Source organism: Tribolium castaneum, chromosome 8 (assembly GCF_031307605.1).
Source record: "Tribolium castaneum strain GA2 chromosome 8, icTriCast1.1, whole genome shotgun sequence".
Classification (NCBI taxonomy): domain Eukaryota; kingdom Metazoa; phylum Arthropoda; class Insecta; order Coleoptera; family Tenebrionidae; genus Tribolium; species Tribolium castaneum.
Genome location: NC_087401.1, coordinates 15,829,656 through 15,844,270, shown reverse-complemented (window position 1 = coordinate 15,844,270; position 14,615 = coordinate 15,829,656). Strand labels below are relative to the sequence as shown.

The 14,615-nt window shown below is 33.5% G+C and overlaps 2 protein-coding genes across 5 annotated transcripts; both read left to right on the top strand.

Annotated features, from left to right (window-relative positions):
• The first annotated feature begins 232 nt into the window (after nt 1-232).
• nSyb (neuronal Synaptobrevin) lies at nt 233-4,458 on the top strand. Of its 3 annotated transcripts, none has more exons than XM_064358441.1 (6): nt 233-372; nt 718-926; nt 2,880-2,959; nt 3,018-3,069; nt 3,148-3,180; nt 3,996-4,136. In XM_064358441.1, coding segments are annotated over exons 1-5 (357 nt in total). In that variant the 5' UTR covers nt 233-370; the 3' UTR covers nt 3,162-3,180; nt 3,996-4,136. The 3 variants fall into 3 exon arrangements, with proteins under 3 accessions (XP_064214511.1, XP_064214510.1, XP_064214509.1); XM_064358440.1 differs by lacking the exon at nt 3,996-4,136 and adding an exon at nt 3,405-3,769; XM_064358439.1 differs by lacking the exon at nt 3,148-3,180 and having other exon boundaries at nt 3,996-4,458.
• Nucleotides 4,459-5,966: 1,508 nt separating this feature from the next.
• On the top strand, nt 5,967-14,554 carry Cul2 (Cullin 2). 2 transcript variants are annotated; one of them, XM_015980844.2, is made up of 9 exons: nt 5,967-6,146; nt 6,382-6,512; nt 6,560-7,016; nt 11,275-11,679; nt 11,740-11,994; nt 13,245-13,625; nt 13,673-13,939; nt 14,011-14,226; nt 14,270-14,554. In XM_015980844.2, exons 2-9 carry the CDS (start codon nt 6,394-6,396, stop codon nt 14,399-14,401), a joined length of 2,232 nt encoding a protein of 743 aa, XP_015836330.1. In that variant the 5' UTR covers nt 5,967-6,146; nt 6,382-6,393; the 3' UTR covers nt 14,402-14,554. The 2 variants fall into 2 exon arrangements, with proteins under 2 accessions (XP_015836330.1, XP_974579.1); XM_969486.4 differs by lacking the exon at nt 5,967-6,146 and having other exon boundaries at nt 6,165-6,512.
• Nucleotides 14,555-14,615: the final 61 nt, after the last annotated feature.

Below are 14,615 nucleotides of genomic sequence, written 5' to 3'. Positions count from 1 at the left end.
TTTTCTAACTCGAACTAGGTAGGGTCATCGAATTTTTTTTTTTCAAATTAAAATGAATAAACTACTGAATTATGTATTTTTATTAAAAAATGATAAATAAATGATAGTTTTTCGGGTTATAAGAACGTTTTTAGCTGAAAAACGTTCGAAAAATCAGAAATAACGTAATTATTTGTTTGAATTTGGCGGTTTTGCCCCCACTTCTTGCCATTTTATTAATGAACAAGTGCCTGACCTATCACAATGCGCAGCTCCAATGCGCATGCGTCAGACGGCAGTGTGACGTCACGAAACATCAATACGCTGAAAATCAACCGTGGATCTTGTGTGCGAGTGTTGTGGCCGTTTTTGAACAAATTTCACACAGATAATGTAAGTACTGATAAGAAATTACGAGTGTGATAAGAGCGTCGCGACGCCACGTCCCGCAAACCACAAAAATTCAAATAAAACCAATCAGAAATTTGCATATTTAAACGCCGACTTGATTTTCACAAACCCGCCCAAAAAAGTGCCCACTTGATTGATTAAAGGGGCGAAAAGGGGGCGAATGCAGCCTTTAGGGGGCTGCAATAAATGTGTGAATTTGTGTGATTGATTTTTGGGGGGCGCAGGCGCGCTGTGTGTTGTAAATGTACTAATATTTTTCGGCTTAAATAAATTTCTGTGCAATTTTGTGCTGTATTTTGGACTGATTGGGTGTTGTGGTGAATGTAGGTCTGCGGGGGACTCGCTCGGGGCTCCGGCGGCCGGGGGCGGCGACGACGGCATCGTGGGGGGCCCCAGGACGCCGCAACAAGTCGCCGCCCAACGCCGCCTCCAGCAGACGCAGGCCCAAGTCGACGAGGTCGTCGATATTATGAAAACCAACGTCGAAAAGGTCCTAGAAAGGGATCAGAAATTGTCCGAATTGGACGATAGAGCTGGTGGGTATCGATTAAGGCACCCACACACATTATGCTAAATGTCAAAAGGGGGCAAAAGGGCGCTAATGAGTAGGAAAGATTTGCGGGGTACAGTCGCGGGCAAAGCTAAAGCGGCGAGCGACGTTAGCACTGCACTGCAAAAAAATATACAAAAAATAGTATAATCGGAAATTTATTTTAGTCAGAATTCCGCTTTCAATGACATTCTTTAACCATTAATATCCTGGCGGTATTTATCGATTTTCACTCCTTGTCACTTGGACTCTTCCTTCCTTACATTTGATAGAACATTTTTCCTTTTCCCGATTCATTCATTCATAACTACTATTTACTTCATATTTCTCCAAAAAATAATGTACCGAGTGTTTCAGTTTATTTATTTAAAAAAATGACAATGACATATGTCAAAAAGTGACTGTCAACTTTTTTTAATGGCACTCTGTATATTTTTTTAAATAATTAACTTTTAATTTCAAATATATGTCACACCATACTTTAATAGCGTAAAAATAATAATTATTATACATTTTAAGAAAAACTTAGTTATCTATGAAAACAACTGCATTTTACTTTAAAGTGTCAAAAAAAACATCGTAGGTCACTTGACATGTGATTTAAAAATGGCTAGTTATTCGAATTTAATCCAAAAAAATAGTACTTTTGCTTAAATAAATAAATAAAAGTTTATCATAATTGTTTTCGATGTTTTTTTTATCTAAAATAAAATAATTTTTTTTGATTGTTTAATACTATTTAAAAAAAAAGTTGACAGCCACCGTTTTAACAAATGGCATCATAAAGGTAAATTGATTATTCTATTCTACAGATTTTGTTATTTCAATCAAGAATATACAGAATGAATAAAAATTAACGCACAAATTCATGAGTCATTTTTCAAAAAATACCTAAAAAGATTAATTTTATATTTTTAAATGCTAGATTTTGACACCATAATGACATTTCTGACGTCATTCGTCCTTGAGTAATGACCTCATTTACACATTTTTATTTTACTGGTAAGTATAAAAAAATAAAAAACATAAAGCAAAAAAAATCAAAAAAATGAAGAAAATAAAACTAAAAAAGTTATAAAAGTTATTGAGAGTATTATACAAAAAGTGTGATTTTTTCGCTCTTGTTTTTTTATAAGAGGTATATGTTTTTTTATTTTTTATGCTTAAGTGTCATATTAAGTGTTTCTTGCTTATAATACAAAGTATAAAAAAAAATTGCAACTCATAAAATAAGAATAAAAAGTTGTTTAGTTGTCATTTTTTTTATTAATTTTTTTAATTTTATTTTTTATTTATTTTTTCTCAAAGCCAGAAAGATAAAGATCTGTCGTACTATCTAAAACACAGAACAAAAATGTCGTTAATCATTGAAAAAAAAATAAGAATGACGTCACAAATTAAAAACTAATGACATAATGAATGTCACTGTGACGTCAAAATGTAGCATTTTGTTCGAGAATTTATGGAATAAATGACATAATAATAATAATAAATAAATAATAAGAATAAATAAGATATGAAAAATCGAGACCGCTAATCTAAAAAAAATGTTAAGATCACATGTCCTTATAGCCCCACCTTTTGTATTGTCAACCTTGATATTATACGGGAAATACCCGAATTTTTTATTTCACCTTTTGTTTTCTCACCTTGGGCACGTTCGCAGAATTCGTTCCGAACTAAACTATTATTTTAGGAAGTCATTTTTATTATCTAAGCCGACAATAAATAAGTAGTTAAAAAAAATAACAATATATTGTCAATCGAAAATACACGAAAAAAATCATTAATGTAATTTTTAATCAAAGCAATCTCTTAATAGTTTTTGTTTTTTGTTGGTACACGAAAAAAACATGGTCCCACATTTGTTTGTTGCCCTTGGGGCTATACCGGGTGCATGTGAAAAGTTTTAAGCGAGTTAGCACTGATTAATTTTCAGATGCACTGCAACAAGGAGCGTCTCAATTTGAGCAGCAAGCCGGCAAACTCAAACGAAAATTTTGGCTGCAAAATCTCAAGGTAGGTAAAATAAAAAATGGCGTCGCTGCGTACGTAATGACGACTTTTCTTCCCGCAGATGATGATAATCATGGGAATTATCGGTTTGGTCATATTAATTATTATCATCAGTAAGTAACTTTTTTTTCTTTTGTCTTTTTCTGTCATTCGTCGAGATTTGATTCAAAAGAGAATTGTTTTTTCCATAGTGAACTTCATGTAACCTGTCGCTACGAAATTCGGTAATTAATACGACATTTGTGTTTTGGTGTAAAGTGGCTTCTGTCTGTCTTTCTGTCGTAGAAAGGTCCCCAGTGTCCCCCTCCCCCCATCATTTAATTTCTGATTCCGATTTCATTTTTCACGCATTTCGAGCTAGAGTCACTGGTGACTTACTTGCATGTTGCATGGTTGGCATGCCTGCGTGGGGCATTTGCAACTGATTTAACTGTTTGGTTTTTTCCAGTATGCAAAATTGGCATTAAAATACACCAAACAAACCTAACATACGAAATCGTTGATAAAAATGGAGGTTCTAGGAGTAAAAATAAAATTGAAACTAGTGTATAATCAAGTGTAATTGTTAATTCAGTGCTGTCAACTTAATAAAATTGACCCGATTGCGTTGTACTAGGTTAACTTTTTCAGTGTAAGTTTGGTTTTTGATGTTTTGTAGAATTAACCAATCGCGGCCGAGCAATGAGCCAATAAAATCATGTATAAACCCCGCTCCATTGCTCGACCAATCACAACTGAATGTAAATAGTTTCGCTTGTGCCGATTGGTTCGAAACTGTGTAAAAGCGACCGAAATAAACAATATGGCACACAATCGCCGCCCATTATTTTTTCAACAACCGCCCCGCCGGACGCCCAGGTAACCAATCAGATCTAAGCATGCCGTTACATTTTGACATTTCGACACTTGACAACAATGCACGATTTCTCATACATCATCCATGAAAGACAGACAGATTTAACACACACAAATCCGATTGGTCCCGCCCCTTTTGTAGCGTTAGCTCCTCCCCGTCCGTTAACGCCCCGCCTTTTTCTAGTGAAATTCATGCCGGATAAGGAGGCTGCCGCCGCTCCACCGGTTTACGTCCAACCGCCGCCGCCGCCACCGCCGGCTAACGCGGCGGCGGCGACGGGCCCCGCCCCCGCAGGGGCCGCCACCAACGGCTAGGGCCGGCACGTGGCCAAGGCTTGAGGTTAGGGCAATCACTGGTTTTCTTTACCGTTTTAGAGGCTTTAAACAACTCTGTACAAAGTTATAAAGACATTTCGCCGTGTTTATGGAGGTTACCATGATTTATGTGTTAGATGTCATAAGTACATATATTAGAGCGGCTGTATGGGGTTTAGCTATATTGTAAATTTGTTAGTGGACTCATGATTTCACGAGGCTGTATAAAGGTTCAACTATTATTATCAGTGTAATATACATATTGATATTATCTATTTATTATCACTTTATTATTATGATTACCAAATAAATAATAAACTATTCAATAGGTTCATACGTGTTTTTTTCTACTTGCTCAACTGGTCAATGACTCCTTTAACCCGAGAAATTATGCTAAAATATGGAGCGTTCCACCTTAATACCTAACTAAAGTTTCTCTTTATTGTGCCATAACCGTAATATTTTTTTAAGCCAACTTGGTAACAAATTTACTATTTCATACATATACAGGCTGATTCTTTTATTAGAAACTTCTTAATTTTTAATGCATCTAAAGCTTCAAAATCAACCATTTCAAGTTCAAATAAATTATTTTCAAAATGGCCATGAAAAATTTGCGCCAACTTTGAAATTTTATTTTATCGCATTTTTGAATTCGCCTTTTTAAACTGAACAAAATTTTCCCAAATTGTTACTTATTTGACATAGTTTTTGACGTAAACGTATTTTTTTATTTTTCCAGAAGTTTATTCAAATCAAGGCTAATACGATTTTTTTTAAAATGATCATTAAAAAATGGCTATATCACAATTTTTTAAGTGGAATGAATTGTTTTTCCAATGATAATCAAAAGAACATTGATTTTTATGGAGGCTTTGATCAACATTTTATCAACATCTCTACAGTTTTTGAAAAAAATCGAAAAAAAAAACCGGATATTGCTCATTATTTTAATTTTTAGTCGAACAAACTTTCAAAAAATACGAAAAAGTTATGCTAATAGTATTATCATTTTACTGCCTATTCGATAATAAATCAGCTAAAAACTAGAAAAAATGTTGAAGTTTGACAATTGTTAACCATTTTGCAAGGCCTACTTGATTAACGATGAAAATTACAAAGTAAAATATGTTTTTTGTTATTATTTCAAAAACCGTGTAAATAATATTCTTCATAAAAGTCGATAATCTTTCGATTGCCGTTAAGAAAACAGAGTCATTCTATTTGAAAAACTGAGTTATCGCCATTTTTTGATAACCATTTTGGAAAAAATCATAATAGCCTTGAATTTTGACAATTGTCAATTTTAAAAATTCTAGAAGTTCTCCGAACCATCTGCCATCGAATGCAAAAAAAAATTCACTTAACACTTTGACGTTGGTGTTTTTATGGTTTTGAAACAGCTAATACATTGGAAATAATGCAGGCAACAATAAAATCACATTGTATATTTTTTTTATAAATAATTGAAGATCATGTGACGCAGGAGAATTTTTTTGTTAATTTTGTGGGGTGTGTATTATTTATTTTTACAAATAAAAGTCCGAAAAATTGTCCAATTTCCATTTTGCGGCAGCGCCCTCTCATATCTAAATCCTGTATTATTAAAAAATAGTTTTCTGTTTGAGTAAAATTGACCAAACAATAATTCATCGATTTATTTTTAATTTTCTAAGGACAAATACTTGAAAGTAAGTGCCAAATGCATGAATTGTGACCAATTCTGGGCGTAAACACGTATTCAACTAGCCTTTTTAGTGTTTTTGGCTACGAGGGGTTGGTGGTACTTTCAAACTTTTTCCTCAAAATTATTGGTCTGACGCTTATTGCTATTTTTACGTGTTATTTTTTGGAAAAAACTGTGAATTTTCCTGACGTAACGGCACTTTCCGCCGAAACGCAAAAATGCTAAAATTAATTCCATTGTTGTCAAAACTCCAAGTCATCGAAGCATGCGTGTTTTACCACCAACGTGACTCGATTTTTTCGCAACGATAAAACCAAAAAATCAGTTAACGAGGTACGAAGGCGCCTAATTGGGGCCAAATGCCCCGAATTGAGCCCCTTTTTGAAGCTTCCTAACCTCACTAAAACGTCCAAACCCCCCTTTCGAAAATTCCAAGATGGAGTCACCCAACTGACATTCATACGTCAAAAAACTGACCCCAATTTTCGTCGTAGTGTCTCCAATAATAATGAGAAATTCACCGCGATTATAGAAACGTAAACGTCCGAAAAAACCGTTTTATTTTTAGAACCGCTCAGTCATGTCTCTGAAACCGCGCCGTGTGGACTTCAACGCGACCTGGGGCTCCATCCGGGACACCATCCGGGGGGTGATCACCCTGGACCACGTCCCGCGCCCCGTGTGGAACGACCGCTTCTCGTAAGTCACCCCCGGCGAGTTTAACCCCACTTAGCCCCCTTGCGCAGGGACGTCTACTCGCTATGTGTGGCCCATCCCGAGCCCATGGCGGACCGTTTGTACGCCGAGACGAAGCAGTACCTCATCGACCACGTCTCCAAACTGCTTGTGCAAGTGCAGGACGAGGGCGAGGCCAATTTGGTGAAAAGTTACTACCATTATTGGTCGCAGTACTCGGTAGGGAGTCAGTACTTGCACAGTTTGTACTTGTACCTCAACCAGCAACATATAAGGACTCAGAAACTGTCCGATGCTGAGATTATTTACGGGAGTTCGGATTCGTCAGGGGGCGAACAAATGGAGATCGGGGAGTTGGCGCTGGAGGTGTGGCAGTCGGGGATGATAGCCCCCTTGGGGCAAAGGCTTGTTAAACTGCTACTGGAGGCGATTGGGGAGGATAGGGCGCAAAATACGTGTGCTATACCGATTGATGCAGTCAGGGGCACAATTCTTAGTTTTGTTGAGGTAAACACTTAGAAGATTTTAGTTCAAAACTTGCCTAAAAAGCTTGAAACACACCAAATTTTGTTTTTTCTTTTTTAATAAATATTCGCTTACAAGGGAAATATGTTAAAATAATATTAATTTCGATCTAATTTGGGAAATTTATTTGGAAAAAAGTGTGTTTTTTGATTAAAAAACCTGATAAAAGGCACAGAATAACTCGGATTTTTGGCCTAATGTGGTGATTTTTGGCCTAATGTGGTGATTTTTGGCCTAATGTGGTGATTTTTGGCCTGTTTATTCGAAAAACTTTTGTTTTTCACTCAAAAACGTTCAGTTTGAAAAATTTTGGCCTGGTTTCGTCTTTATTTTGTGTTTTTTTTTGGTTTTGTTTCGCAAAATTTTGAAAACACCTAGAGATTTTTGTTCAAAAACGTGCCTAAAAGAACGAAATCAGGTGAAAATAACATCAATTTCAATCTAATTTGGCGATTTTTCTGTTAGTTATTCGAAAAAGCTTTGTTTTTAAATTAAAAAACGTGGTTAAAGGCTTGGAAAAGGTACAAATAAGTCGATAATTTTGGTCTAATTTGGCGATTTTTGGGGATTTAGTTAACTAAAATTTTTGAAATAATGAATTTCTGACTGAAAAACGAGCGAAATGTTGAAGGAATTCGAAAAAAACGTTATTTTTGACTTTGTTTTTTGCTCAAAAATGAGGTAAACGGTGTAAAACAGGGTAAGATAACATTAGTTTTGATCTAGTTTTGGTGATTTCTTAGTTTATTTATTCGAAAAACATTGTTTCTAACTAAAAACGTACTTGAAAGCTTGAAAATGTCAAAATAATATAATTTTTTGTTCAAAAACTTGCCAAAAAGCCGCGAAATCAACCTAATAATGCTGTTTTAATAAAGTTTCGCCTACAAACGAACTAAATCAAGTTAAAATAACATCAGTTTCAATATAATTTGGTGGTTTTTCTGCAAGTTAATTGGAAAAAAAAAGTTTTTAAGTTAAAATACGTGGTTAGAGGCTTGAAAAAGCACAAAATAACTCGATATTTTTCGTCTAATTTGGTGATTTTTCGAGATTTTGTTAAGTAAAATTTCTGATATAATGGATTTTTGACTAAAAAACGAGCGAAATTTTCGAGGAATGCAAACAGAAAGTCACTTTTGACTTTCTTTTTTGCTCAAAAATGAAGTAAATCGTCTTAAATAGGCCAAGATAACATTAAGTTTGATCTAGTTTTGGTGATTTCTTAGTTTATTTGTTCGAAAAACATTGTTTCTAACTCAAAAACGTACTTGAAAGCTTGAAAATGTCAAAATAATATAATTTTCGGTCTAGTTTCGACTTTATTTTGTTTTTTTTTTTGGTTTTGGTTTAGTGAAATTTTGAAAACACCTAGAAATTTTTGTTCAAAAACTTACCAAAAAGGCGCGAAGTCAACCAAATAATGCTTTTTTAATAAAGTTTCGCCTTCAAACGAACTAAATCAAGTTAAAATAACATCAGTTTCAATATAATTTGGTAGTTTTTCTGCAAGTTAATTGGAAAAAAAATGTTTTTAAGGTAAAATACATGATTAGAGGCTTGAAAAAGCACAAAATAACTCGATATTTTTCATCTAATTTGGTGATTTTTCGAGATTTTGTTAAGTAAAATTTCTGATATAATGGATTTTTGACTAAAAAACGAGCGAAATTTTCGAGGAATGCAAACAGAAAGTCACTTTTGACTTTCTTTTTTGCTCAAAAATGAGGTAAATCGTCTTAAATAGGCTAAGATAACATTAAGTTTGATCTAGTTTTGGTGATTTCTTAGTTTATTTGTTCGAAAAACATTGTTTCTAACTCAAAAACGTACTTGATAGCTTGAAAATGTCAAAATAATATAATTTTCGGTCTAGTTTCGACTTTATTTTGTTTTTTTTTTTGGTTTTGGTTTAGTGAAATTTTGAAAACACCTAGAAATTTTTGTTCAAAAACTTACCAAAAAGGCGCGAAGTCAACCAAATAATGCTTTTTTAATAAAGTTTCGCCTTCAAACGAACTAAATCAAGTTAAAATAACATCAGTTTCAATATAATTTGGTAGTTTTTCTGCAAGTTAATTGGAAAAAAAATGTTTTTAAGGTAAAATACATGATTAGAGGCTTGAAAAAGCACAAAATAACTCGATATTTTTCATCTAATTTGGTGATTTTTCGAGATTTTGTTAAGTAAAATTTCTGATATAATGGATTTTTGACTAAAAAACGAGCGAAATTTTCGAGGAATGCAAACAGAAAGTCACTTTTGACTTTCTTTTTTGCTCAAAAATGAGGTAAATCGTCTTAAATAGGCTAAGATAACATTAAGTTTGATCTAGTTTTGGTGATTTCTTAGTTTATTTGTTCGAAAAACATTGTTTCTAACTCAAAAACGTACTTGATAGCTTGAAAATGTCAAAATAATATAATTTTCGGTCTAGTTTCGACTTTATTTTGTTTTTTTTTTGGTTTTGGTTTAGTGAAATTTTGAAAACACCTAGAAATTTTTGTTCAAAAACTTACCAAAAAGGCGCGAAGTCAACCAAATAATGCTTTTTTAATAAAGTTTCGCCTTCAAACGAACTAAATCAAGTTAAAATAACATCAGTTTCAATATAATTTGGTAGTTTTTCTGCAAGTTAATTGGAAAAAAAATGTTTTTAAGGTAAAATACATGATTAGAGGCTTGAAAAAGCACAAAATAACTCGATATTTTTCATCTAATTTGGTGATTTTTCGAGATTTTGTTAAGTAAAATTTCTGATATAATGGATTTTTGACTAAAAAACGAGCGAAATTTTCGAGGAATGCAAACAGAAAGTCACTTTTGACTTTCTTTTTTGCTCAAAAATGAGGTAAATCGTCTTAAATAGGCTAAGATAACATTAGTTTTGATCTAGTTTTGGTGATTTCTTAGTTTATTTATTCGAAAAACATTGTTTCTAACTCAAAAACGTACTTGATAGCTTGAAAATGTCAAAATAATATAATTTTCGGTCTAGTTTCGACTTTATTTTGGTTTTTTTTTTGGTTTTGGTTTAGCGAAATTTTGAAAACACCTAGAAATTTTTGTTCAAAAACTTACCAAAAAGGCGCGAAATCAACCAAATAATGCTTTTTTAATAAAGTTTCGCCTACAAACGAATTAAATCAAGTTAAAATAACATCAGTTTCAATATAATTTGGTGGTTTTTCTGCAAGTTAATTGGAAAAAAAATTGTTTTTAAGTTAAAATACATGGTTAGAGGCTTGAAAAAGCACAAAATAACTCGATGTTTTTCTTCTAATTTGGTGATTTTTCGAGATTTTGTTAACTAAAGTTTCTGAAATAATGAATTTTTGACTAAAAAACGAGCGAAATTTTCGAGGAATGCAAACAGAAAAGTCACTTTTGGCGTTGTTTTTTGCTCAAAAATGAGGTAAGTCGTCTTAAATAGGCTAAGATAACATTAAGTTTGATCTAATGTGGTGATTTTCTAGCCTTATTATTCGAGAAACCTTTGTTTTAACTCAAAAACGTGCTTAAAAGTTTGAAAATGTCAAAATAATATAGTTTTCAGTCTAGTTTTGAGTATTTCGTATTTTTTATTTTTCATTCAACTTAAAATAACTTAAAAACTCGATCTAATTACGTGATTTTTCCGTCCGTTTATTCGAAAAAACTTTGTTTTAACGCAGAAACGTGCAAAAAATACTCGATTTTCGGCGAAATTTGATGATTTTTTGACTTATTTTGTAAATTAACGACCGAAAAGGGAAAATCATAATATAATTTCCGAACTAGTTGGGTGTTTTTTAAGCGATTGTCGAAATTTTAGTTATAAAATGTACTTAAAGGCTTCAAAAACTTAAAAAAAACTCATTTTGGCGTATTTCTGAAGTGGTCGTTAATGAAATTTTGCGAAATATGTAATTATTTCTGACTTAAAAGTAATCTAAAACTTTGATCAAGCCAAAAAGGCCAAAGCTATCGGTTTAGTTCGTAATTTTTCGCTTTGTTTTTGCAAATCTTGCGTAAAAATAACACCATTACCGACCAATTTTTTTGACAAAATTTCGCCTAAAACGAGTGTTTTTTAAAGCTCTTATTTAACTTGCTTATTGTCTTATCTGTCTGTTTAATTTTTCTGACACAAATTTGCGAGAGTTCGTGTTATTCGAATGTGCTGTAATCTTGCATACATACGTAATTTTGAATGATTTTTATTTTTCTAACAAAATTTTTCACAATAATTGAAAACAGGTGCAGGGCTACAAGAAAAAGGGCCAACTGCAACTGTACCAGGAGTTATTTGAGGAGCCGTTCCTCAAAGAAAGCGGCGAGCATTTTAAACGCGACGCTGCCAAACTTTTGCAAGAGAAAAACGTCTCCCTGTATATGGAGCGCGTCAAGGGACGAATTGAGGAGGAACTGTTACGTGCACGTCGCTTCCTCCACACCAGTTCCCTCCCGAAAGTCTCCCAACGATGTGAAACACACATGGTGGCCGAACATTTGGACTTTTTATACAGCGAATGCGTGGCAATGGTACAGGGTGAGCGCAAAAAGGACCTCTCAAATATGTACGATCTGCTCAAAAGCGTCCAAAATGCAATGGTTGTGCTTGTTGATACCGTTCTGGACCATATTAAGACGCAAGGATTGACGGTTTGTTGCTTTTACACGAGTGGTTTACCGATTTAGGGATTTTTTTATTGTTGTTCTTAGGCTGTTGGTAATATTGATACCGAAAATATTCACATAACGTTCGTCGAAAATATGCTAGCGGTTTATAAAAAATATAAATTGTTGATTCAAGAGGTGTTCAAGTCGGATCAGAATTTTATGGGGGCTTTGGATAAGGCCTGCAGTTCCGTTATTAATCACAAGTTTGGCAAGCCTGTGTGTAAAAGCCCCGAATTTTTGGCCAAGTATTGCGACGCATTGTTGCGCAAGTCGAGTAAAGGGATTAGCGATTCGGAGGTAAGTTTGATTTTTTTTCTTACTTTTACTTAAAAACTTTTATTGTTTTTATTTATTTACTGTTGAAGAACTGATTAATTTTAAATAACTTTGTTGTCAAAAGTTTTATTTTGAGATTATTCGTATTATTTATTATACAGGGTCTCGCAAAAAAGTGCATTAAAAATAAATTATAAATAAATAAATAAAAACACAAATCAATACGAAAAAAAAAACACTCACCTTAGGCATCTACTTCTGCTACCCTTTATAGCAAGCCTCATCTTCATACACGAACTTACTGAAATTAAAAAAAATCTATATAATTATGGTAACAATAAAATTAATCTAAAAATACGAGTAACTGGTTTTATGTAGAAACTGCACTTAAAATAATTGAGAAGATTATGATTTTACTTATTTATTTATTAGATATTGTTGTGAGTCAAGGCTATTTATTTAAGTTAATCCTCAAAAAATAAAAAAATGAAAAAAAAGTTTAATGTACAAACCAATGAAACTAAAATTACAAAAGAAATAAATTAATTATATAAATTAAATGTTTAAACTGCTCATTTAATTATTAATTATTCAAAAATTCCGTGTAATTTTAACCTGGGACGTCATTAATTTAATTTAATGTAATTTTTCTGTAAAAAAATTTTTCAAACTAACCCTTTAATCCGGATCCTTGTAACACGATTTCAGAGATCTATTCCAATTGGCATTCACTATAATTAAAAAATCGCGCACTATTTATTTAAACACAAATTTAAAAGTTAGCAAAATGTTGATTTTTTTAATTTAATTTCTAAGTTTATAAGACGTCCGTACGCGACACTAGCAAGTGACAAACTGATTAAAATAAAACGGCACATCCGTAATAATTGTGTAAGAATATCCGGATAAAACGTCACTAACAAAAAAAATATTATCTGCAAACGTGTGAACAAAGAGATTTGGTTGACTCATTGGTTGTTGTTACGGCAGTTAAAGTTAAATTTTTGAAAATATTCCTTGCTGTAAATTAATCTCCCAACGTTACAAATCCATAAAATTTGGAATTTTAATTTAATTTTTTTAATAATAATAAATAAAAAAAATTGGAAAATCAAATTTTTAAAATTCGATTTTCCTGTTCGTCAGGAAAACTCAAAAAAATTGTTTCCCGCGTTGGTCATGAAAAATAAAAAAAATTGTATACCGCGTTGGTCATGAAAAATAAAAAAAAATGTTTACCTCGTTGGTTATGAAAAAACGATTATTTCCAGGTGGACGAAAAGCTCGCCGAGAGCATAACAATTTTCAAATATATCGACGACAAAGACGTATTTCAAAAATTCTATTCTCGAATGTTGGCCAAACGCCTCATCCACCAACAAACGCAAAGTATGGATGCGGAGGAGGCCATGATCAATCGTTTAAAACAAGCATGCGGTTACGAATTTACAAGTAAATTGCATCGAATGTTTACCGATATGTCAGTGAGTGCGGATCTCAATAATAAATTTAACGCATTTTTGAAACAAGACAACATCGACCTCGGAATTAATTTCAGTATATACGTATTACAAGCAGGGGCGTGGCCATTGGGCCAGACGGTGACCACGCCTTTTACGTATCCTAGACAACTGGAGAAGAGCGTACAAATGGTGAGATGGTACACATGTGGGCGTGGCTTAAAATGATTCTCTTACAGTTTGAAAATTTCTATCATAATAGGTTCAACGGTCGCAAATTGACATGGTTGCATAATTTGTGTCAAGCGGAATTGAAGTTGGGCCATTTGAAAAAATCGTATCTAGTGACAATGCAGACGTTTCAAATGGCCACTTTGTTGCTGTTTGAACACACGGATTCGCTCACTTTTCGCGAAATTAGGGAGAGTTTGCAACTAACCGCCGAACAGTATCACAGATACGCGGCTAGCTTGATTGATTGTAAATTATTGATAGCGGATAGTACGGTAGGTTGGGCATGGGGGCGTGGCCGGAGGCCAAGCCCCCATGATCTTCTCGTTTTAATTGGCTAGTTTAGGATTTGAAACCGGAAACGGTGCTCCGTTTAAACATGGAATATAACAACAAGAGGACGAAGTTCCGGATAAATGCGGCTGTGCAGAAAGAGTCGCCTCAGGAGATTGAACAAACGATGAATTCGGTCGAAGAGGACCGGAAGATGTACTTGCAGGCGGCCATTGTTAGGATTATGAAGTCGAGGAAAATACTCAAACATAACGCTTTGATACAAGAGGTGAGGGCGGGAAAATAGTGAAGGGGTTCTGAATTTTTTTTAGGTTTATGCGCAATCGAAAGTTTCCTTCGCACCGAGTGTTCAGTTGATCAAAAAGTGCATCGAATCTCTCATTGATAAACAGTATATCGAAAGGACGCCACATTCGAGCGAGGAGTACAGTTATGTAGCTTAGAATCACTAACTTATGTTTGATCGGTTTGATAAATATTGTAACATATTTGTAAATAAGTGATCACTTTAATTTTTCTATGGTTTCATTCTGGCCAGGTTAGTTTACGACTAATTACTGTAATTTGCCCTTTGTGATAATAAAATATAAACAAGAGTTGATTTTTTTTTTTACATGACCTTGAAAAAAAATTGAAAAATTTCAAACCCGTCCCGAG

Excerpts from the sequence above, each read along its gene's own strand:
- Cul2 (XM_015980844.2), top strand. The coding sequence starts at position 6,394 with ATGTCTCTGAAACCGCGCCGTGTGGACTTCAACGCGACCTGGGGCTCC. Across the intron at positions 6,513-6,559 it reads GTGTGGAACGACCGCTTCTC|GGACGTCTACTCGCTATGTG; the intron begins GTAAGTCACCCC and ends CCCCTTGCGCAG. Across the intron at positions 11,680-11,739 it reads TTAAGACGCAAGGATTGACG|GCTGTTGGTAATATTGATAC; the intron begins GTTTGTTGCTTT and ends TGTTGTTCTTAG.
- nSyb (XM_064358439.1), top strand. Across the intron at positions 927-2,879 it reads CGAATTGGACGATAGAGCTG|ATGCACTGCAACAAGGAGCG; the intron begins GTGGGTATCGAT and ends ATTAATTTTCAG. Across the intron at positions 3,070-3,995 it reads CATATTAATTATTATCATCA|TGAAATTCATGCCGGATAAG; the intron begins GTAAGTAACTTT and ends GCCTTTTTCTAG.